The sequence below is a fragment of the Rattus norvegicus genome, chromosome 9 (assembly GCF_021556685.1).
Source record: "Rattus norvegicus strain SHRSP/BbbUtx chromosome 9, alternate assembly SHRSP_T2T, whole genome shotgun sequence".
In the NCBI taxonomy this organism is placed as follows: Eukaryota; Metazoa; Chordata; class Mammalia; order Rodentia; family Muridae; genus Rattus; species Rattus norvegicus.
Genome location: NC_141542.1, coordinates 55,159,642 through 55,183,676, shown reverse-complemented (window position 1 = coordinate 55,183,676; position 24,035 = coordinate 55,159,642). Strand labels below are relative to the sequence as shown.

The following is a 24,035-nucleotide window of genomic DNA, read 5'->3' as shown; positions in this document are numbered from 1 at the left end:
TCTCATTGCTTAAATTCTTCTGCCATGTGTGGGGTTTGTTTCCTCTGGCTTTGGTGTTTTCGATTTTTCTTTCTCTGTTTCATTCAGAGTATGTGTACTTCTTATTAGTTCTGGAAATATTTCAGATATTACTTCTTGAACATTCCAGCTTTCAAGTTCCCTCTCCTGTCCCCTCAAGTCTTGCTTTATCTTGACTCATTTCCCTTCACTATTGGTTCTGTCATAGTGAGTGCACGTCTGTGTTCTGTGCTTCGTCTTCCACAGCACTGGTCCCTTTTCATCTGTTCTAGTCTGTTCTTGGTCCTTCCTATGGTTTTCACTAGAGACACTATGTTTCTTTCTAGAAGTGATGTTCAACTATTTTTTTTCAAATGTGCCCATTTTTCCATGTGTTATTTTTTTCTTTTCAGATTCCTTCCTTAATGACTTTGTACTTTTCAGCACATTTTGCTCAGTAATGTGGATTTCTGGAAGTGTGGTCTTATTTTGTTGCTCTGACTCCACTTTGAGCTGGATTTTGGCCTCCTGTATTCTCAGACTTTTCTTAAACAGAATCCTCCACTGCATGGAATCTCATGTGGTGCCGTGGTTTGCTTTTGTACAGTGACTCCAGGTTATTACTGACAGGGCACAAACTGTATGTTAACATTTAGAAGTAGAGATGAGTAGCGTAGCATCTCAAAATTATTAGAATCAAAGTTTATGTTTATCACAGAAGACATTGTTTTCCTATCCAGAGGTCGGGTCCAGATCAGCTTTTGGTGGTTTCTGTATGGCTAAATAGACTTCCCCCTTTTTCATTTATAGCACATTATCCAAGAATCCCAGGTTATATAGAGGTCATGGTTCTTTTGTGTGTGTGTGTGTGTGTGTGTGTGTGTGTGTGTGTGTGTGTGTGTGTGTTGACAGAAGTCATATAGGAAAGGCTGTGGCAAGCAAGCTCTGGAAAGGGCCCACAGTTTGCATGGCTGCAATGGTTGCACTCTGGAGAGGCACATCCTACAGACTTTATCCCAGGATTGTGTCTCACTGTTGATATGCCTTTCCTGCCACTATCATATAGCCTAGTGATTCCTGGGCATCAGCCCACCCTATAGGACGAATCTCCTGCAGATAACATGAAGATGAACTTCATGAATTAATGCTGTTTAGATGAATTAATGAATTCCTGATTTGATTAAAATAATTTTACAAAGAAAGTTTAAAGAGAAAGTTTTAGTTGTTCAGCTAGAGAGATGTAATGAAGTTAGAATAAAGAAAAGAATGTGCCCCCTCCTCCCAAAACAGTCAGTAAAGGCTGCATAATAAGGACGACAATGAGCTTTCATCAATTACCTAATAAGAGAAATAGGCTTGGAACAGATTTGTGATCAAGGGAAAAAACATTCATTCTAAGTGAGATCCAAGGGTGAGACCACAGGTGTGTACTATGATAAAGCTTGGCCATGTGAGACTGTTGCATTGAACTTATAATGAGCTCATAGAATAAAACACTGCTTCAAACTTACTATGGACGTCCTTCTGTAACTCCCCTTCTATGTAACATTTTATTTATGCATAATTTTATGAAGAACTTTTGTCAGAAGGTATAAAAAGACTGAGAGAAAAATTAAAGTGTGGCTGTTAGGACTGTGTTCTATCCATCAAATGGAGGTATGTCTCTCTGTCTGTATGCATGTACACTTAAGAGTTGAAAGAGTTCAGAGTTTCTCTCTGGGCCAACCCAGACAATTAAGTTTTAATCTGTCAGTAGTGCTGACCCCAAAAATTGCCCACCACTATCAGCAAGTGGTGGGGGCCAATTGGCTGTTATCAGATTAACTGCAATCACCATACCCTTTTACAGTCTACCTCAGTTTACCATGTGATGTCAAAGTTGGTCTCTGTCTCTCTGTCTCTCTGTCTCTCTGTCTCTCTGTCTCTCTGTCTGTCTGTCTCTCTCTCTCTCTCTGTGTGTGTGTGTGTGTGTGTGTGTGTGTGTGTGTGTGTATGCGTGTGACCCAGTTTTTCATGTTTGCTAGGCAAAGTGCTGTATCTCTGAACTGCAAAACCTCAGTGCTCTCTTGCTTTGCTCCCTTTATGGAAATGAGAATTTCTTTCTTCTCTGTAAGCTCAGATATAAAATTGGTAAAAATGTTTTCTTACAGGAAAGCAGAGGTGGGAGGAACTCTCTGAGTTCAAGGCCAGCCTAGTCTATGTCTGGTCTACATAGTGAGTTCCAAGCCAGCCAGGGCTACATAGTGAGACCTTGTATCAAAACACACAAGATGTTTGTTGCTCAGTATCATCTTGAGAGTTTTTCCTCAGCTTAGCCAATCATCTTAGTAGCATCTACAACCTCCAGAGTGAGCTTCCAAAAACACAAGAAGCCTGATCACCTCACCACTGGCTGAGGAGCACAACTTACTAAAGCCTGCCTGACTCTGCATCTCCTGTTACTTTTCTGTGACCTCTAAGCTCTACTCACACTCCCTTCTTTCAGTTCTTGGAGCATGTTATTCTTGCATCCAACAGAGCTGTGGTGCTTTGCATTTTTTTCAGCTTGAAATGCCTGCTCCTGCCACTTGTCTGCTCACTGTTTAGTCATTTCCCTGGGGAGGCCATTCCTGACTTTCTGAGTCCTTCAGCATACACCAGTACTTTTGTTGTCTACTTTTCCAGAAATATGTTCTTTTTTATTGGATATTTTGTTTACTTACATTTTAAATGTTATCCCCTTTCCTGGTTTCCCCTATCCCATACCTACTCCTCCTATGAGGGTGCTACCCCACTCACCCACACACTCCCACCTCCCCGCCCTGGCATTCCCCTACACAGGGACATCGAGCCTTCACAGGACCAAGGGCCTCTTCTCCCATTGATGCCTGACAAGGCCATCCCCTGCTACATATGCGGCTGGAGCCATGGGTCTGTCCCATGTATACTCTTTGGATGGTGGTTTAGTGTCTGGGAGCTCTGGTTAGTATTGTTGTTCTTATGAGGTTGCAAACCCCTTCAGCTCCTTCAATCCTTTCTCTAACTCCTCCAATGGGGACCCTATTCTCAGTTCAGTGATTGGCTTCGAGCATTTGCCTTTGTATTTGTCATGCTCTGGCATAGCCTTTCAGGAGACAGCTTGTATTCGGTTCCTGTCAGCATGAACTTTTGGCATCCGCAATAGTGCCTGGGTTTGGTGACTGCATGTGGGATGGATCCCCAGGTGGGGCAGTCTTTGGATGGCCTTTCCCTGTGTCTGCTCCACTCTTTGTCCCTGCATTTCCTTTAGACAGGAGCCATTCTAGGTTAAAAATTTTGGAAATGACTGGGTGGCCCCATCCCCCAACTGGGGGCTTTGCCTAACCTCTGAATATGGTCTTTGGAGGTTCTCCCTCCTCTTTGTAGGGTATTTTAGCTAAGCTCATTCCTGTTGGGTCCTGGGAGCCTCTTGCTTTCCTGGCATCTGGGACTTGTTGGTGGCTACCCCCACTTACCCATTTCCCGTCGCTTGCTACACACCTCTGTTCAGTTTCTTGACCCCTCTGTATATCATCCCCATCTCCTCTCATACCTTATCCTGCTCCCCTTTCCCCCTTCCCCTCTTACCCTCCTCTCTTCCTCCCAAGTCCCCCCCACCCTCTCCCTCCCCTGAGTATTGTGTTCCCCCTTCTAAGAAGGACTGAAGCATCCACATCTTGGTCTTCCTTCTTCTTGAGCTTCATACGGTCTGTATTTATACATTCATCTATAGCATATTTGATTGCTACCAGACTCCCTCAGTAGTAGAAGTTTGTGAGAAGAGAGGTGTTGTGGTTTGCCCAGTAGTTACTGTATTTTGATGCTAATTCCACTGCCCCAAGGACAGCTGCCTAGTCAAGGACTCAGAACTCAGGTCACTTCACCAGAATTACCTCTCCATTGAATTTGTAAAGTACTGGTGAGGGGCAGGTACAGGATAGAAGGAGGCCTGACATTGGAGGAGAAGGAAGGATGGGCGGGAGAGAAGTTTGAAGGAAGAGGAGGAGACTAAGGGAGAGAGGAAGAGACAGGAGGGAGAGAGGGAGAAGCCGTGGTAGGATAAGATGGCAGGGGATGTTAAGATTCTGCTCTGTGTATTTACAGGTTGTTATTAATGTTCTCAAGGGATGGATGGTACCGGGCTTTGTATGTTTAAGTGGGCAATTATATCTTACCAATTGGGTCAAAGATTGTTGTGTTGTGTGTTCTTTAATGTGAGGGTTTGAGTGTAAGAAAGTGTGCGGCTAGGATGTGTTTCCGCCCAGATACCTAGCAGATATCTTGGGGCACCGCAGTGTAGAGCTAGCTGGGTAAAAGACAACTGCTCTTTTTTATTTTTATATTTTTACAACAACACAGAGGTAATTTTGTTTCCCACTGATTTTTGTCTCTGGGCACAGTGACTATAGCGTCCAAAGTCTTCTGTAAAGATGTGATGGGTAGATGGACAGCTAGACAGATAATGTGAAGAGTGAGTAGGAATGGCTACAGAAGGAAGGGAGCTCAGAAGAGTGGACGGGTCATTGAATTATGGCAAAGAAATGTGCCAGGAACAATTTTTAGTGTTTTATTCGTGCAGAAGCACTTGTGAAAGCACACACAGCTGTCGCCTCCCAGGTCTGTTATCTTGATGCTGTAGCAAACAAATACTTCTCTCCGTAGGAGGCGGTGCACTGACGTCAGCAGCCTGCTAGGAGAAAAGGGTGTGGAGAGTGGAATTATTTTGGACATTTGAAAGCATTTATGTAACTTGAATCTCATATTACGGTTTTAAAATATGCTTTTCCCCATAATTGGTTGTGTTTAATTTGTACTAGCTCAGAAGTGTTTTCTCTCAAAAGTATTAGTGTTAGAAAATTATCAGTCCTCATTTTATGATAGCGTGACCGAGATAAGCCTGTCAGTCAAAAATTGAAAAAGAATTCTCTGAGTGAGGCAGTGGCTAGCATCTTTTATTTATTTTTTTGGCAGCAGCAATATTTGTGTTGTAGACCATGCAAACCGTGAAATGCAGATACAACTGCAGACCAAACTGTAGATATTTCACTGGCATTGAACCTGTGGGCATTTTAATAGGAAACAGTTTTTTTCGTAATTGCACTTTAAGAACTACTCATAGGATTTATTGAAGGAAAGCTGAAGCCTCAGTTTGTCTCTCTGAGAGCATGACGTGTGTCACATCAGCACCTGAGTGCTGAGTCAGCTGTCCCAGTGACGAGAGATTTGCCTGTTGGACGTTCTTACGGCCTAACTCTCTCCATCTGTGTAAACACTCACCTTGTCCTTGCAGCACTTAAACGCAGAGCGCTCTTACAAATCCCAGATTGCAACTTTACACAAGTCTCTTGTGAAGATGGAGGAGGAGCTTCAGAAGGTTCAGTTTGAAAAGGTGTCTGCGCTCGCAGATTTGTCTTCCACAAGGGAACTCTGCATTAAACTCGACTCAAGCAAAGAACTTCTTAACCGACAGCTGGTTGCCAAAGATCAGGAAATAGAGATGGTATGTAGTATGTCTATGATTGCTGCTACTGTAACAGTACTTTACTTTTGAAAAAAGCATTTTGCTTTTTTCATAAAATACTATATCAGACATTTATGCCTTTTAGCTTTAAATTTTGTTTTTGTTTTGCTTTTTAATTTTTATTTTTAAAGTTTAAAAAGTTAATTTATTCTAAAGAATTCAAGAACATAAAGCAAACCCTTTCTTTGAACTGGTAGATTGCAGTTACATTTAGCTAGAACTATAAGGCACTTTGACGGAGCTGTGAGCGAGGGACCACAAACCTTCCCCATCTCAGTAATGAGCATGATGAGATAACAGGCTGAGGTCTGACGCTGTAATGCGCTCGCTTGTATCTACTTTTTGCCTACACTACAGATAGAATATTCAGACCTTACAGGCCTGGGCTCCCCAGGACCTCCCAATGTTGGCATACGAATAATCGGAGAAATAGAAGGAGCTTATAGGAATTACTGTGGAGCTTGGGACCTCCCACATCGGTGATGGTGGAGAGGTCCATGTAGATTCTTGAATGGAAATAAGTACTTTTTAAAAAAAATATTTATTTATTATATATAAGTGCACTGTTGCTGTCTTCAGACGCACCAGATCCCATTACAGATGGTTGTGAGCCGCCATGTGGTTGCTGGGATTTGAACTCAGGATCTCTGGAAGAGCAGTCAGTGCTCTTAAACCACTGAGCCATCTCCCCAGCCCCCGAAATAAGTACTTTTTAGTGTAAGAAGAACTATCTGGAAATAAACCTGGAGAGATGAATCCAACTCTGAGTGTGTAGACATTGTACAGTGTAACTAAAATGTCAGCAAATTTGGTCACCTTGGTTATTGGTTATTATAAAACCTTATTGAATTTCTTATCTTGTTAATCCACCCTTTATGGTGCATTTGAGAATCATGTGTCTAGTTTATAAGAATCTACTATTAATCTTTTAATGAAGTGCCATCTGCCCAAACCCTCACTCCTTTTCCACTATTTATTGCATCATGAACTTTTGAAAGATTAATTTGCTACTGTAAAAACTTAAAAATGTAACCTTTTACTTAAACATTCACTTGATTTATTTTAATTGGGAAAGTCTTGGCATGTTACTGTAACAACTGAAATGATATAAAATGGCACTTGCAGTAGTTACAATCTCAGAGGTTATAAGCTAGCATGCCACTTGAAAGAAGAGTGCAGTTCCGCAGCAGTCTTAAAGTTTCCATCATGGCCCCCAGCACAGGGGCTTATATACAGCTGTTATCTAAAGCTTGAAAACAGCATAATTGAAGGGCCCATTCACTGTAAATGTAGCTTCCTCTTCCTAGCTCTTCAGAATTACTTGAGACATTAACTGCCGTGACACTGAGCTATCTTTGTCTTGATTTTGTTGGTAAGCTGTGATGTTAGATGCGGGGATCATCCTTTTATTTTTGAAACTTTCAGTTGTTGTGGAGATTTTAAAACATTCTGTGGTAGTTTAAATGAGAGTAGTCATCATAGGCTCGTATGTTCAAATGCTTTCAAGAACTGTTTGGAAAGGTTAGGAGGTGGACTGTGGCTGGGCTTTGAGGTGTCAAAAGCCCAAGCATTGCCAGTTAGCAGTCTTTCTGCCTCCTACTTGTTAATAAGGATGTAAGCTCGCAGCTCTTCCCACTGCCATGCTCCCTGCCTTGATAGTGATGGACTCACCCTCTGGAACTGAAAGCAATAACAGTTCCTTCTATAAGATGCCTTGTATCTTATCACAGCAACAAAAAGTAACTAAGACAACTTGTGGTTTTTAAGGTTATAGATTTGCATCTGATTTAATAAATTATATGAAGAGTACTTGTTACTTAGTTTCCCTTAGTGATTGCAGCTTTCGAAACTATAGTCTGATATAATTGTACTATTAACTTTGATCCAGGCAAACAGGAGACTTTCCACTGTAGAATCTATCACATTTGCCTTTTGCAGATTTACATAGTTCTCTACTACAGCCTATCCACATGCTCCTTAACCTCTGTCAGCCATTAGCCTGTTCCCCACTTCTGTAATTGTGTCACTTCAAGAACCAGCAAGAGTGTGGGAAGGACAAAGAAGGCCGTAGGGGTGTAAACAACAGCAATGCATACTACGTATTTACAGATATAATGAAATACTCTATGCCAACTAAAAGTAATTTTAAAATGCTAATATATATGAAGTCACACTGTGACTCACTCAGGCTGCTGTGTCTGTCATAGCTCCTCCATTTCTGTGGAGGAATGTTCTGTGCCGTTGGTATAACAGCTTAGCCATTCTCCCACTGCAGATCATCTGGGTGTTTTCAGTTTGGAATTTTTGAAAATAAAGTTACTATAAACATCTGTGAGCAGTTTCTGTTCTTTTTTATTTGCTTTTTGAGACAGGTTTTCACCATGTGACTTGGTTGTAAAGTCTTCATTTCTGTGCAAATGCTCACAAATGCTACTTCTTGGTGGTATGTTAATTATGTGGTTTACTTTTTCAGAAAAGTTCCATGCAGTTTGCCTAAGTATTTGTCATTTTTCCTGTCTATGTATGATGAATGAGTGATCTAGTTCTCTGCATCCTTGTTCAAACCTGTTGTCAACTGAATTATAGGGCTTTAGCAATCTTCTGTGCATACAGCACTGTATCAGGGTGATTTAAATATGCATGGACTACTGGATTGCAAAGTTGATCTTTTCTTTGTGACATTGTTCACCATCTGCATGTCTCCTGTTACTTGTCTATATTCTCATGCTTTGTTGGCTTTCTAATGCTGAAACTGGCTTAGGGAAAAGCAGCAAACCTGGATAAACCTCCAAACAGATAATAGACCTTCAAACAGTAATTGGAAAACTTCCAGAAAGCAAATTGAGATCTAGATTGCTTTAGTTGTGAATTCCCTTGAATGTTGAAGGATACTGTAATACAAAAATACTTTACTCCTCCAAATAAGAGAAAATATGTCTTAACACATTCCAGGACACCAATATGATGCCCATCCCTGGCTGGAGCCCCTACTCAAATATTGGACTGAAATGGCATGTGAAGTGTTTCTGTGTCAATTCAGAAAAGCATTCAGGTGTTCATCCTTAAGTATAGTGGTTGTTGTAGACTTTTCATAGATGACTTTTTATGATTCAGGATGTCCCCTTGTATTTCCAACTTACAGTTTATATTTACTTACATAGTCATCACAAGAAAAGAAAACTAAAGACCAGTAGTTCTTATGACTATAATTTCTTTAAGAACTCTTAATGTGATAACTACAAAACCAATACAGAGCTGGGAAGACATTATGCTATGTAAAATGCTTGCAGGCCAGGAATGTAAGATTAATGCTAAGGACCTACATTTGGATCCCAAGACGCATGTAAAATCTGGGTGCCTGGAGGGGCCTGTAGAAGTCCTACAGTAGTGCAGACAAGTGGATGCCTGGAGCTCACTGAGCAGCTATTCTAGCCAATCAGTGAGCTCCAGGTTCAGTGAGGGACCCTGTCTACAAAAAGTAAGGTAGAAAAGCAATTGTAAAAGAGACCTAAGTTGACCTATGACCTCTATCTATACACATGTGAACATGCACAACATACATTTTTGGCATGCACATATTCCTCTTTTCTTTCTAAATCTAACAGTCTATAAAACGAATTTATACACTAATCAAATGGGACTTATCCCATGAATGTAGGGGATTGGTTTGTACTTGAAACCAATCAATGTAATACATATTGAATAGTCAAAAACAAAACTGATTTTCTCAAATAGATAAAGAAAAAGAATTTGACAAAATCCAATACTTTTAAGTAAGAAAGAATAGCTATAACCTGGGAATATAGGAAATATTTTCATTTGTATAAAAAGCACCTATGAAAAACCTACAGTGACCACTATACTTGATTGTGGATAGCTGGCGTTTCCCTGACAGTGACATACATGCCTAGCACAGCATTTTGCTGAACATCTATCTAGTGGAGGGTCTAGCCAGAGTAACAAGGCAAGAAAGAGGGACAACAGACATTCAAATAGAAAAAGGTACAAAACTGTCTCTGAGGTCACATGGTCTTTTATACAGAAAGGAAACTGCTAAAAACTTACTAGAACTAATACAACCATGAAATCGTAGAACACTAGCCCAATGTGTCAAAAAATTCAGTATAATTCTTACTTCCACCTATGAGCAATTATCAAATGGAAACGACAATAAAAACAGTTCCATGAACTTGAATAGCATAAAAAGGCAGCATCAGAAAAGTACATAGTTCTTAGAAATAATTTTTAAATTTTATTTATTACTATGTGCATATATATATATATATATATATATATATATATATGGCACATGTATGTGGGCAGGTATGCCATGGCATGCATGTAGGGATGAGAACACAACAGTGTTGAGTCAGTTCTCTCCTTCTTCTTTTACACGAGTAGGTGTTAGATTAAACTCAGGGCTCTAGGCTTATATGCAGGTGCTCACTTTCTAAGCCATCTTCCAGCTTAGGAAGAAATATATTGAAGTATAAAAGTTTCACTTTACAAGTAACACATTATTGTTAAAAGAAATTATCAACTGAATGAATGGAAAGACATCCACAGTTTGATGAACCATGGAGGTGCAGTAGAGTAAACCATGGAGGTGCAGTAGAGTAAACTATGGAGACACAGTAGATGTGCAGATTGTTTAGTTATTCATTTGTTTTTATTTTTAAAATATATCATTAAGAATCGTGGGTTTATTTTGTGCGTATGAATGTTTTCTCCTGCATGTATATTATGTGCATGTCTGGTGCTTGCAGAGATCAAAAGGGGGTGTCATATTTACTGAAACTGGAGTCATGTGTGGTTGTGAGCCACCATGTGGGTTCTGGGAGTTGAACCCAGGTCCTCTATAGGAATAACAACTGTTCTATACCATTGGGCCATCTCTCCAGTTTTCCCAATATATTTTTTATTAATTTGGGGAAATTTCATGTACAAATAGTTTTACATCATTTCCCCTTTTCTTTCATCCCTCCAACTCTTCTTATGTTCCTCCCACTCCCTCAAATTGATGACCTTATTCTTTAATTAACACGTATATGCATATATACACACACACACGTAATGTGCGGGCTTGTTCAGTGTTGCTGATGTGCATATACACACAGGGATGAACATCTGCAGTAGGATAACCTATCAGTGGGTTTGTCCCTTGGAGAGGACTGATTCGCTTCTGTAGGAGCCACATCTCTTCACCTAGGGGTGGGGCTTCATCCACATCGGCATGTCAACTAGTGTAACTATACTTTTGAGTTTTTGTGGGTGGTTTTTTTTTTAAGAATAAAATAATCTCTTACTGAATTTGGCAGTGACTAATATTTGGTAATACTAATATGTTAGAAGTTATTGACTTGGGCACTTCATTTGCATGAGTAGTATGGCATATTAATTATACCCCAATAAAGCTGCTGCCAAAGAAATTGCAGTTTTATTTCATAGTCCTGCTAGCATAATATAGGAGACCATCCTTGTCATTTTTGTGATGTGAACATAAACTGACTAAGTCAGTTGACAGACAAGAACAGTGTCTTGTTGGCTTTAAGTTCAACTGAGAAACACTTAGTAATGTCTAGATACAGTTTTGGACTGTTATGACTAGAGTGGGGAATGTTACTGGCGTCTGGTGAATAGAGGTCAGGCAGCTCCATAAGCAGAGTCATTCAAATTAAAGTGTGATTCTCATGGTAAATAGGGTGTCAGGATAAGAAACTCTGGACTAGAAATAGCTCCTCATTTTGTTTGTTTGCTTTTGTTTTTTGTTTTTTGTATTTGTTTGATTACTAGCAGGGTGTCCTAATTTGCTTTGCTGCTGTGACCAAAAGCAATTTAGGGGAAGAAAGGGGATATTCTTCCTATGCTTCCAAGTCACAATCCATCATGGGAGGACGTCAGGAAAGGAACTCAAGACAGGTCCCTAGACCAGAAACCAACCGTGGAGGAACTGCTTACTGGATGGTTGTTTTCTGCTCATTCTCAGCTAGCTTTCTTTCTTTCAGTATCTTTTTAAATTGTTCTTATTTTGTGTGTCTACGCTCTGTCATAGTTTGAATGAGTTTGGCCCCCCATACACCTCAATGTTTGAATATTTGGTTCCTAGTTGATGGACTGTTTAGGAAGGATTAGGAGGTGTGGCCTTATTGAAGAAGATGCGTCACTTTGAGGTTTCGAAAGGCCACACCAGACCTAGTCTCCTGTGCTCTGTGGTGCGAATAAGAGTACGCTCTCGTCATCTGATCTAGCACCAGGCCTTCCTTCCTGCCATCATGCTCCCCACCATAATGATCATAAGCGAATCCTCTGACGCTACAAGCAGGTCTCCAAAAATAGATGCTTTCCTTTATAAATTGCCTTGTCATGGTATCTCTTCACAAAGCATTAACTCAGACAGGTGTTTTGCCAACCTATCTGTCTGTGTACCACTTTCTTGCCTGATGCCTGTGGAGGCCAGAAGAAGGTGTTAGACACCCTAGAACTGGAGTTACAGACAGTTGTGAGCTGCCATGTGGGTGATGGGAATCAAACTCATGTCCTCTGGAAGAGAAGCCCCTGCTCTTAACTGCTGAGCCATCTCTCCATCCTTACAGCTAACTTTCTAATACAGTAAGACCCACCTACCTTGGGATGGTGCTGCCTACGTAGGGATGGACCCTTCCCTATCAAACATCAGTCAGTGTGATTGGTCATAGATCAATCTGATTGAGACAAGTTTTCTATTGAAGTTTCTTCTTCCCAATTGGGTAGAATTCCCTATGTTAGGTCAACTTGGCAATAAAAACTAACCAGCACAATCCATCCCTTGTCAACCTAAGCACAGACATGTTTATTTGACATGCATATTTAATGGCAACCTTTCCTTGCTTTGTCTTCAGTTTGTCTCCTTCTTTTGCATGTTAATATTAGTAATACAAGACAAAACACATCCAATTTTTAGAGGTCCCACGATCTTTAAAGTTTTCAGTAGTTTTTTTTTTTTCTTTTTTCTGTTTTTCGGAGCTGGGGACTGAACTCAGGGCCTTGCGCTCGCTAGGCAAGCGCTCTACCGCTGAGCTAAATCCCCAACCCCAGTTTTCAGTAGTTTTAAAGCCTAAGTTCTTTTTTAAGGATCCAAAGTATCTTGTATACAGACTCCTATAAAGTTAAAAAAAATAACATGTTAAATACTTCTTACTCCAGAGAGAGGAATCAGAACATAGGAATAATGAGACTAAATTAAAAGCCCCAAATCAACATAAATAAAACCCAGTAGCCCAGCGTTCAGGACTTATACATAATTGCCTTGCCTCTGTAAGGCTTGGACAGGCTATGTCTCTAGCTTGGCCACCTTCAACCAGAGAGTTGTTTCCAAGGCTCAGGATGGCTCTACCACACATTTGACATTGTCCACCACAGACTCCAATGCTAACACACTGTTCCAAACCTCCATTTCTCTTTATGGCCCCTGCAAACCTGGGGTCTTCACCTACCAATGGCCTCTTTTAACTTCTCCTCAGGGAAACTCGAACTCCGCCACACTGCCCAGCTCCATCTTTTCTCCATGACTCTCTTCTGCGCCTTCAAAGCCAGTACCATGTGAGGACTCTTACACATTGCCAAGTTCACCTGCCATCTTGAGCTGTTTCCTTGGTCTCCTTAGACTAGCTTCTATTTGCTGACTGAGGAAATACAGTTCTCTTCTCAGGAGATGCCACCTTGATGATGCTGATCTGTTATTACTCACAGATATTCTTCAGCCCCAGATCGTCAGCAGCCATTGTCCTAGGTTTCACTTGCACAGATTCCTAGTCCAAAATATCACCTAAATAGCCCAGATGGGTTCTTTGTTTCCCTCTGAAACTTACGACCCAGGCATTCTGGTTAATTTTTATTGTAACCTTGGAACAACCTGGAGTCACCTGGGAAGAGGGCACTTCAAGTGAAGAACTGCCTTCATCAGATTGTCCTTACCTGTGAGAGGTTGTCTTTGTTAAGTACTGATGCAAGAGTGGCCAGTCCACTGTGGGTGGCGACACTCCTAGGCACGTGGTCCTGGACTAAATCAGAAAGCTTGGCTGAGCATGAGCAGGAGGGAGCTGGTCAGCACCATTCCTTCATGGTTTCTGCTTTGACTTCCCTCAGTAACAGACTGTCACCTGGAAATGTCAGCCAAAGGAAGCCTCTCCAGGTTGCTTTTGGTCCTGGTGTTTATCACAACAGAAAAAAAAACTAGATCACAGGTTTTCTCCCCAGTGTGTTTGCTATTTAACTGTATTTTTAAATTTTTTTCTGAGCATAGTATTACTTTTAGTTTTCCTCAGTTTATGCAAGTTCATTATGTAACTTAGAAAGTTCTTTCTGTTTACTGAGGTATCTGCCCCTCCCCTAGTAATGTCATTTTTATTCTTGTCTCTTTATTAGCTTTAAAGTGCATATAAAGTTTTACATATTACACAAGAAATCAATCTTTTAACTGATAATTCTTTTGAAGAAATAGTCAGCTTATTGAGCACACTTTGAGCTCAGAATACCTTTCCAAAGGGCAAGTCTTTCCGAGGTTTATGTTAGAGAGTGGATGGTACGTCTATCCTTCATACTCCTGGCCACTACAGTACAGTGATATGTCATAAGGCACTTAGTCCTAACACATCCAGTTTGGGATGATGCTGGAGTCACAAGCACCATCTTGTCAGTTTTACAAAGCTACAAGAGAAAGTACCAAAACTGGAAATGGAAAGTGTTTGCAATTGGGACTGACAGAATGTTTAAATAGTGGATTTTCTGATAAAGCCTGAGGGGAAAGTGGCAACACATGTTCCTTGTGTGTGCCATTGTTAACAAGAAACAATGGCTCAGGGTACACCACAGAACCCTGATAATGTGTCAGCTGAGTGAGCGGACAGGAATAAGCATGGCTGTCTTCCTTCACACAGATGGAGAACGAGCTGGATTCAGCACGCTCTGAAATAGAACTGCTCCGGAGTCAGATGACAAACGAGAGGATCTCCATGCAGAATCTTGAGGCCCTGCTGGTGGCCAACCGAGACAAAGAGTACCAGTCTCAGATAGCTCTGCAGGAGAAGGAGTCTGAGATCCAGCTGCTGAAGGAGCACCTCTGCCTGGCCGAGAACAAAATGTGAGCCGGCCCGCAGTGTCATTTAGGAGAATGTTAAAGCTGGGATCTAGAGGTTGGAACCCAGTTTGCCATTAATTAGGCTGAGAAATGGGAATATTGTGATTTGCCCAAGATTCAATGCCATAGTCTAGTTTTTCTAATCTAAGATTTTTAAATGCAATGATCTCTGCTGATTGTTTTGAACATAGTGGTCTGATATAAAATATTGCCATGAAGAAATGTAAAGCAAGCACCATGAAACCACAAGGACTCTTGTGTTTATGGCCGTCTAGTATTGCTGTCTGTCCCCCCATTTGTCACATCACAGTTCCCTGTGTGTGCCCAGAGGAAATGAGCCCACAGACACTGAGGAATCCCTCAGAATTTTTATCTTAGTGTGTGTTTTTATCTTAGTATGTGTTTTTTAAACCCTCAGTTATACCAGCCTTTAATTCAAACACCCTTAGTTTGATATCCCAGTGTCTGGGTAGTGAAAGTTTATGAAATTGGTCACTAATGGGTCCTCAGCCTCTGTTCCTCTGGGTCACCTGTAAGGCTTGTCACCCTGTTTTCCTCACACCTGAGCCTGGTACCTGGGCCATCATGGTAAGTGCTTTCTCAGCACTCAGCCACCAAGGACCCCAAGCCACAGTTCATTCCTTGACAGTCCCTTGGCTCCTCCTGGCTGTAACTGAGCTGTTCTGTCAGTTCCAGTCAGAGGCTGTTGTGAATCTCAGCAGGTCCCTCAGGGTCCCTTTCTCAGACTGCCCAGGGGAGACACACCTTAATAAAGAGGAAAACTCCCACCATGAGCTGTCCTCAGTGTCAGACTGCTGCTGAGCACTGCAACTCAGAGCTAGCCTATGTGGGAACTTTCTAAACAGCACATTTGTGAAGAACATTTGCACAAGTGAATATATAGACTGGTGATAGATAATGCTGCCCCGTTTGTGGGTACAGAACTGGGACAAGGTTTGATTGAACATGACTGGGATGGCTGAGGCCTTTCAAGTAATTAAGTGTGTGCACTGAATATATCTAACACACACCAGTAAATCTGCCCCAAAAAGTGTGTGCGTGACCAAGGACTACCTCAGTCAGTAAGGTGCCAGCTATGCAAAAATAAGGATCTGAGTTTGGCTCTCCTGCTAGCATCCATATAAACTGGGGAGCAGCAGCAGCAACTACACTGCAAACAGACAGATCCCTGACACTGGCCAGACAGCATACCAGATGGATGTGGTGTGTGTGTGTGTGTGTGTGTGTGTGTGTGTGTGTGTGTGTGTGTGTGACCCTCTTAAAAATACAGTGGAGAGTGAATGAGCAAAAGGCCCAACTCAGCCTCTGGCCTTTCCCACCCCACATGTGCATATACACAGACAGTAGCAAGTAGCAAGTTCAGTGTGCACACACCACACCACACACAAACACAAACTCACATACACACACCACACCCACACACCACACCACACACACACATATACATACACACATACACACACGCACATCACACATACACACACATACATGCACCACACCACACACATACACACACGTACACACACACATACACACACATACACACACATACATGCACCACACCACACACACACACATACATACACACACATACACATACCACACCCCACACACACACATATACACATACACACATACACACCACATACACACACCCCCACACAACACACACAACATTTACATAACACATATATACACAAATACACATACACCCACCACACTACATACACACAGCCCCACACACAGACCACACATACAGATTGCATACATACACACACACACTCACACACTACACACAACACACACAACACATATATACACACATACACATACACCCACCACACTACATACACACAGCCCCACACACAGACCACACATACAGACCGCATACATACACACACACACTCACACACTACACACAACACATACAACACACGCACAACACATAATACACATCATACACACACACACCAAACCACATACACAACCACACCATACATACCTCCCACACACAGACCACATACATACACACAACACACACAATACACATACTACACACCACACAAATACATACAACGCACACACAACACATACAACACATACACACAACACATATACCACACACACAACATACCACACACAACAACACATACATACACACCACACATACATATACACACATCACACATACCACACACTCATGAAATAACCTGCAAAACCCACAATGTATTTGGATCCAGCTAAGATGCCATTGGCAATATGGCTTACTTACTATACTTAATGTATTCTTGGGGTTGCAGGCATATTTTGAGTTTAATCAACTCTCACTCTGATCTTTTGCACAGGGCCATCCAGAGTAGAGATGTGGCACAGTTCAGAAACGTTGTAACACAGTTAGAAGCAGATTTGGACATTACAAAAAGACAACTAGGGACAGAACGATTTGAAAGGTGAGTTAACCTCTGTATAATACTCAGCCTAAATATGTTGCTTCTTAGCTAACAGTTGGCTTATTTTAGGGGCTCCTGGTGTGTGTACATGTGTGTCTTATTTGTGTTTTTGCTTTTTGTTTTCCTATTTGAGGCAAGGTCTCATTCTAGCCCAGGCTAGCTTCAAACTGCTGATCCTCCTGCCTCAGCCTCCAGAATGCTGCTGTTATAAGAGTCTGTTGGCTCAGTCAGGAGTTTATTATTTCATAGTGGGTAGATTTTAAAGTTTGAGGTGAGCTACAGTTTTATGACAGGTTTAATAATACCACTGAATGTAAAATTTAAAGCATTATTATTATTATTATTATTATTATTATTATTATTATTTTTATTTTTAATTACTATTAGGGAAAGGGCTGTCCAAGAACTTCGCCGCCAGAATTACTCAAGCAATGCTTATCATTTGGGTTCAATGAAGCCAAATACAAAGTGTCACTCACCAGAGCGAGCTCACCATCGATCTCCTGACCGAGGCCTCGACCGATCATTGGAAGAGTAAGTGTGCCCAGGACCTGGAGTGTAGCGGTGTTCCCAGTGAGGTGTGAGGAAGCCAGGAAACTGATACTTAAACCTGGTTAATAAGACATGGTGACACCAAAACTAAAGGGTTTTTGTCTATAAGTGTGTTTCATATGAATATGAAATGGATCCCAGGGTTACCCAGTTCTGTGCTGTAAGTGTTCCGTTCCTCCTCTCCTTTGTAATCCTTGAAGTGAAAGCTAAGGCCTCATGGTACTCGGCTGACCTGGGCCGTCCCCTGCATGCTGTGTGGTCAAAGTCGGAATTCTTTTTACTTCTTCTCCTGGATAGCTATTACAAGTGTGGGTTAGTTGCTGTTGCACCATAGAAGACATATGCACCAGGAAAGTATTTACTATTTACTTTCATTGCAGACTTGGTTGTTACATTTCACAAATGTTTGAAAGTTTTATTTGGGAATAATTCAAAAACATGTATGAACTAAATGTATAAAAATGAAAATACCTTGCATTCAATTTACTATTGTTACCATTTTGTCCCATTTGTTTATTGTGTAAAGAAGTGTCTCATGTACCCACACTACTGCATATTTCCCCTATCACTACTTTCTCTCTCCCTCTCCCCTCCCATCCCTCACACTCCACCCCCAACCCCGTCCATGGGTGGGCATCCATCTTGTCTTTCCTCATGTTGTGTTTGTCACCACGAGGACAGAGGCTCAACACCAACAACACCCATCCCCACTCCTGACTCACTCAGCCCACAGCATGTCTGAACAGCCTCTGGACGTTTCCAACACCATCAGTTCAGGAAATAGAATGATGGAAAAGATCAGAATCTGTTTGCAGGCCGTCATTCCTGTCCTTGAATCCTATTTTTCCTGAGAGCATTAACCAAATATCGAGTTCATGAATGACTTAAATTTTTTCTTGTATTCACCCATGATCCACTAATACCTGTATGATAACTCGTTGTGGGCATAATGTGTTTTCTGTAATAGTCTAAAAATACTAAAACATTAAATACTAAAAACACCCCCACTTTATAATGTATATATCCATATACATGCACGCACGCGCACACACACATATATATGCACATGTGTGTGTGTGTATGTGCGAGCGTGTGTGTGCATGCATATATATGGAAGGGTATTTTGCATGCATGTATGTCTGGTACCTGCAAAGGCCAGAAGGGGGCATCTGGTTCCCTGGAACTGGAGATACAGAAGGCTGTGACCCACCATGAGGAATGAAACCCAGTCAGCTAGAAGAACACCTGGCTCGTATTAACCACTGAATTGTCTCTAGCCTCACACACCCCAGAATTTTAATCTACTACTTTTGATCTATTTTCTCTATTATTAATTTTTATTCTTTTTATCATTTTCTTCCTTTGCTATTTTTTACTTTGTTGGAGCTTTCTCCTACCTTTTGGGATTGGAAATGAATAACTTACTGCTGTTCTTTGTTTAACTGCTGGAGGTTTAGAGCTCTCCATTTTCATTGTTGCTGCTTTGAATGATCTTTGAATGTGTTCTGAAATGTCTTGCTTTTCTGTCACCCTGTTTGTGAGACTCTGATTTCTGTTTTTTCACTTTTGTCAATGAGTTGATGGGAGATCTTAGCATTTCTAGTTGGATGGGTGTATTCAGTTTTGGTTTTTTCTCTGCTGTGTTCACATCATGACTAGGAAATGCTATCTTTACCACCTCTGTCTCCTGAGCTCTGTGGTCACACACCTTCCACAGGACCAGTCTTCACAAATGTGTGCACCTGCGCAGCATGTTTCTGTCTGCAGCGTAGTAGTACATCTACAACGCACTGACTGTGTGGCTTATGCACATCTTTTAAGCAGATCTGATTACCTTCTGTCTACTTGGCCTGTCTTCTCTTGTGAATAGAATTTTAAAGTCTCCTGAATGTCTTAATTTCTCCATCCTCCTATGTTTCAGGGCACAGAATCCTGTTTATTTTCAAAAATAGAATAGTGACCACTAACACCAACTCTCTTAGAGGTCTGCAGTGATGTCAAGAGTGGTGAAATAAAAGGAGCCCTGAACATAGAAACAGGGACATAGGGATTGTTCTCAAAGATGGCAAGGTTGTAAATGCTGAGAAGAAAGGATCTAGAGGTAAAAGTTTAGAATTAGTAAGTATGTTTGCATATATTAACACGTGTTTGGAATAAAAACTATTGAGATCTAATATTAGTCTACATGCTGCGCTAAACAAAACATAATTTCAAAAGTCAGAAATTTCAGAAGCATCAAATACTAGGGATTTTAATCTATCAAATTCTAATAAGACATTAATGAGAGACGTTGAGCACCAGCAGTCTCCAGGAGCTAGCACTTCATGGCAGGAACTTGCTTTCTTTAGAAGCCGTGGTTTCCTTCACTTGCTTCTGGACCAAAGTTTCAAAGAATAGTCTTCTTTCTGTGAGGGGTAGGTGCATGAATGCTTGTGTAAATATATACAGAGGCCAGAGGCCAACCTTGGCTGTTGTTCCTCAGGTACTGTCCACTATTTTTCTTTGTTTTGAGACAGGATCTCTCCAGCTAGTCTAGGCTGGCTATCTAGTCACCCCTAGGCTCCCCATCACTTTGTCTCCAGTGCTGGGGTTACAAGCAAGAACCACCATGAGTCTCAATGATTACAAGACAAGCACTCTACCGATGGACCCATCTACCCAGCCTTCATTTTCTTGACAACAGGATCACCTTGGAACTTAGCCTCACTCCTGAATACCTAGTTGCTGTTAATCAATCACCTTCTAGGTCCGGCTATTGAATCAAACTGAACTGAACTGAACTTGGAAGATGCGCTCCCTTTTTCTTTTGCACAGGTACAGCATCTCACTGCTGGGAAGTCAGTCCCAAGTCCAGCCTGCTGCACAGGTCATTGATTTTCTGTCTCCTCTCTACTTGTGGTGCTTGTCGAAGCACCAGCATTTGTCTCTCTCATAGAGATTATTTCCCATATGGTTTGCTGTCTTTTGCTGCCTGGACACTCTGAATTGCCATCCTTCCTTGTTGTGTGTAACTTTTATGAAGTGTTCTTCTCTGAAACATTTATATTCTTTGTTTGGTCTGGTGCCTGATACTGTGTGTCCAAGTTGCTGATCCGCTCTTACTGTCTCCATTCTCCTGGCAAATACCCTTAGCTCTTTCTGGATCTCTCTGTCTCGCTTTGTCTCTTTTATGAAGTATTGTTTTGAGTTTTGCTTTATATGCCATTTAATTTTTTACTAAGGTTAAAAACTTTAATAGAGATAAAACATGTTGCACAGTTGCTGTAACTGTTCCATTTGGCTTCACTCGCTCACAATATCTTGTTTGCTGTTTGCACTATGTTGTTTCCGGTATTTCTCCATTTGATTGGTTTTCTTTTGTTATAGAAAGGTTTGTATTTTATGTGTTACTTTTAAACTTCATCATTCACTGTCAACTAAACTGTTACCCCCGAGGCTGGAGAGATGAGTATGTAATTAGGAGTGCTTGCAGCTCTGCCAGAGGACCCACCTTCAGTTCTGTTTCCTCTGCCTCTAGTTTCCTCTCTACCAGGTTGTGAAAGAATTGCTCTCACACAGCATACAGCCTCTGGCACTGACTTAGTCTCAACATAATAGATTTCAAGTCTTGGACAGAGTCTTGCAGTCTCCTTTAGCTGCTGAGCAACATTTAAAATTCATCAGATGAGGGGTTGGGGATTTAGCTCAATGGTAGAGCGCTTGCTTAGCAAGCACAAGGCCCTGGGTTCGGTCCTCAGCTCCGAAAAAAAAGAATTCATCAGATGAATGGATGGACCATAAATGTTTTTAATGGCTACTGCCTTAGAGGCAGAAGTGAAAACAGGGCAGAGAATTTCATAGATCTTTTCCAGTTCCCACAGCATCAATTCCTTGCAAAACAGGAAGTCAGTACTGATGTAACTCAGTGCACAGACTTTATTCATATTTTCCTAGCTTTTTACATGTATTCAGTGTCCACACATGTTCACACATGCGCAGTCTTGGTATTCATCACTTACTAATAACTGGATACTGAATTGTCCCATCTGCAGCAGAGAACTTACTTAGGAGAAGGTCTGAAGGAAGGGTGAGCGAAAGCAGAAGGGGCAGCTGTTATGGGATAACAGGACCTGCAGATGGGGACGGTGGGAGAGGCACTGCGGCAGGGATACAATAGAAAAATGTAAATAACATATGTATGCAAATGCCCATTATTAATTAAAAACATCAAGTGTAAAAGAAAATCCTCCCTTGTGGCACCCATCCCCTTAGCGTTAGGATCCATACCTCCTGTGTATCTACCAGATGGTCAACTGACTTCTCCACACTATAATTCCATCCCTTTGAGGAGCCTGTGCACACAGCACAACCTTTGAGACTGACTTTTTCCATTGGGCGTAATGCCCATGACAACTATGCAAACTGCACGTCTCAGTATTTCATTCTTAGGAAGTTGAATTAGTACTCTATGGTGTGAACATACCATATTTTATGAACACGTTCACTATGTCACTTCCCTTCCCAGAAGTTGAGGGAATAAAACCCAAGAACTGCTACAGTAACACATAATCCATTCCTTTTACACATGCTAACGTCATTTAATTTAAAACCTTAATCTGATTTGTTTTGTTTTTTCTATTATAGGAATCTTTGCTATAGAGATTTCTGACATGTGAAAAGATTCTCCACAGCCTTGGGAAGGTCAAAGATACAAATGGATTTTTTGCTATGTGATTGCATTTATCTTTTGAATGCTTGACAGGGTTAAATGTATTTATTAACTTTGTGCCTCTGAGTCTGTTCTCCAGTGCCCTACCACAGAAATCTGGGATGATTGATGTATGCAAACGAAATGCATATGGTTCTTTCTATCCACACAGTGATAGTGAGTGTAAAATCTGCTTACTTCACTACTGAGCACTGTTTTGTTAACTGTCCGGAGTAAATAAAGAAGCTTAAAAAAGAGGGAAAAGTGTTTTTACAAAACTGATTTCCTTTCCTTCCTTGCTATCTCAAATGACTGGTTGGTTACATTTTTTTTCTTTGTGATGTATATTCTCATGGCTCGGGAAGCTGGGCCAAGATGGGCACAGCCCAGCAGCACTGGCCTGGGACCCAGAGTCACATTTTGGAACCAACCTGCCATAGTTCCCATGCCACAGTCTGCCTTCAAAGTACGAGCATGCCACGCTCTGGTGCACGCTGTTGCAGCTCGCAGCCCAGGCGCCAAGCATTTTCACAATAGCATTTGCTCTTACTGTTGTTAGAAAGGTAGGTGATGGTCTATCTATCCGAATGTAAGATTTTTTAAAAATATGTATTCTCAATAAGTTTTCTTCAAAACATTCGAGTACCACAATGAACTTAATTGCCATTTTATTTATTTTATTTTATTTTATTTTTGCCTGTGGCAGCTGTCTGTAATCTAGAGTGACAAGATGTTTCCTTTGCCTCACCTGCATCTCTTACGTTTTTTGTGTCCGTAGGCCGATTTACTGTTGATATTAGAGCCTGAATGCTACTGTATTTTACTGATATAAGTTATTTGTATTCTTACATTTTAATAAAAAAGCAAGCCCTGTCATTAATAGTATTATATGATGGCCCATTTCTCATTGTATCTAGTCATTATTCGATATGGCAGTAGGGACAAGGGTAGCAGCCTCTTGAGATCTTATGTCATCAGAACATAATCATTAGTATTCTGATACTTTATAACAAATTCATGTCATATACTCACTTTAGATTGGCATTTCAAACCTTTATTCATCCTGTTTTAGACAATCATTACAGACTGGCTAAAAGATCACCTGTTCATAAATGCTTTAAAACTAATGTGCAAAGTAACTTCTCTTGCTCATATCACAGAACATACTGATTTACATACTGCAGAATTAACCTCTACTAGGTGATCCAGTGACCTTGGATCACAGTGCTAATACTAATCTGTTCACCTAGAAAGCCAACAAGAGCGGAATGTTACCGATGGTACACACATGCCAGATTATATGCAGGTTTAGGAGAGGGCATGGGAATAAAGTGTGTAAGAAAGTATCCTCGTGGGTTGGGGATTTAGCTCAGTGGTAGAGCGCTTGCCTAGCAAGCACAAGGCCCTGGGTTCGGTCCTCAGCGCCAAAAAAAAAAAAAAAAACAAAACAAAAAAAAAAAAAGAAAGTATCCTCGTACTTGATTAAAGTTGTACTTGGCTTGTGCCAAGTTACAAACTGTTTCAAAGGAAAATTCTTTGTTATGTACAAAGGGACCACTGTTACCTAGAGGCAAGAAGAGCCTTGCCTGTGTTCTATGTAGAAACTTTGAAGGCACTCTCTTCATTAAGATAATAGTCAAGAATATTTGTTTGAAATGGGATTCTTGATGCTTGATATGAGTATGTAGTAGCCTG

The 24,035-nt window shown here is 41.1% G+C and overlaps 1 protein-coding gene across 10 annotated transcripts in view; it reads left to right on the top strand.

Moving 5' to 3' along the window:
* Positions 1-23,216, top strand: part of Tsga10 (testis specific 10) — a 106,905-nt gene extending 83,689 nt beyond the window's left edge. For 4 of the 10 annotated variants that reach the window (XM_087564771.1, XM_087564770.1, XM_087564772.1 and 1 more), the window contains exons 16-20: positions 5,285-5,494; positions 14,431-14,633; positions 16,997-17,101; positions 17,489-17,635; positions 22,277-22,597. In XM_087564771.1, coding sequence (XP_087420897.1) covers positions 5,285-5,494; positions 14,431-14,633; positions 16,997-17,101; positions 17,489-17,635; positions 22,277-22,301 — 690 coding nt within the window. In that variant the 3' untranslated portion in view covers positions 22,302-22,597. 10 annotated transcript variants of the gene reach the window in all.
* Positions 23,217-24,035: the final 819 nt, after the last annotated feature.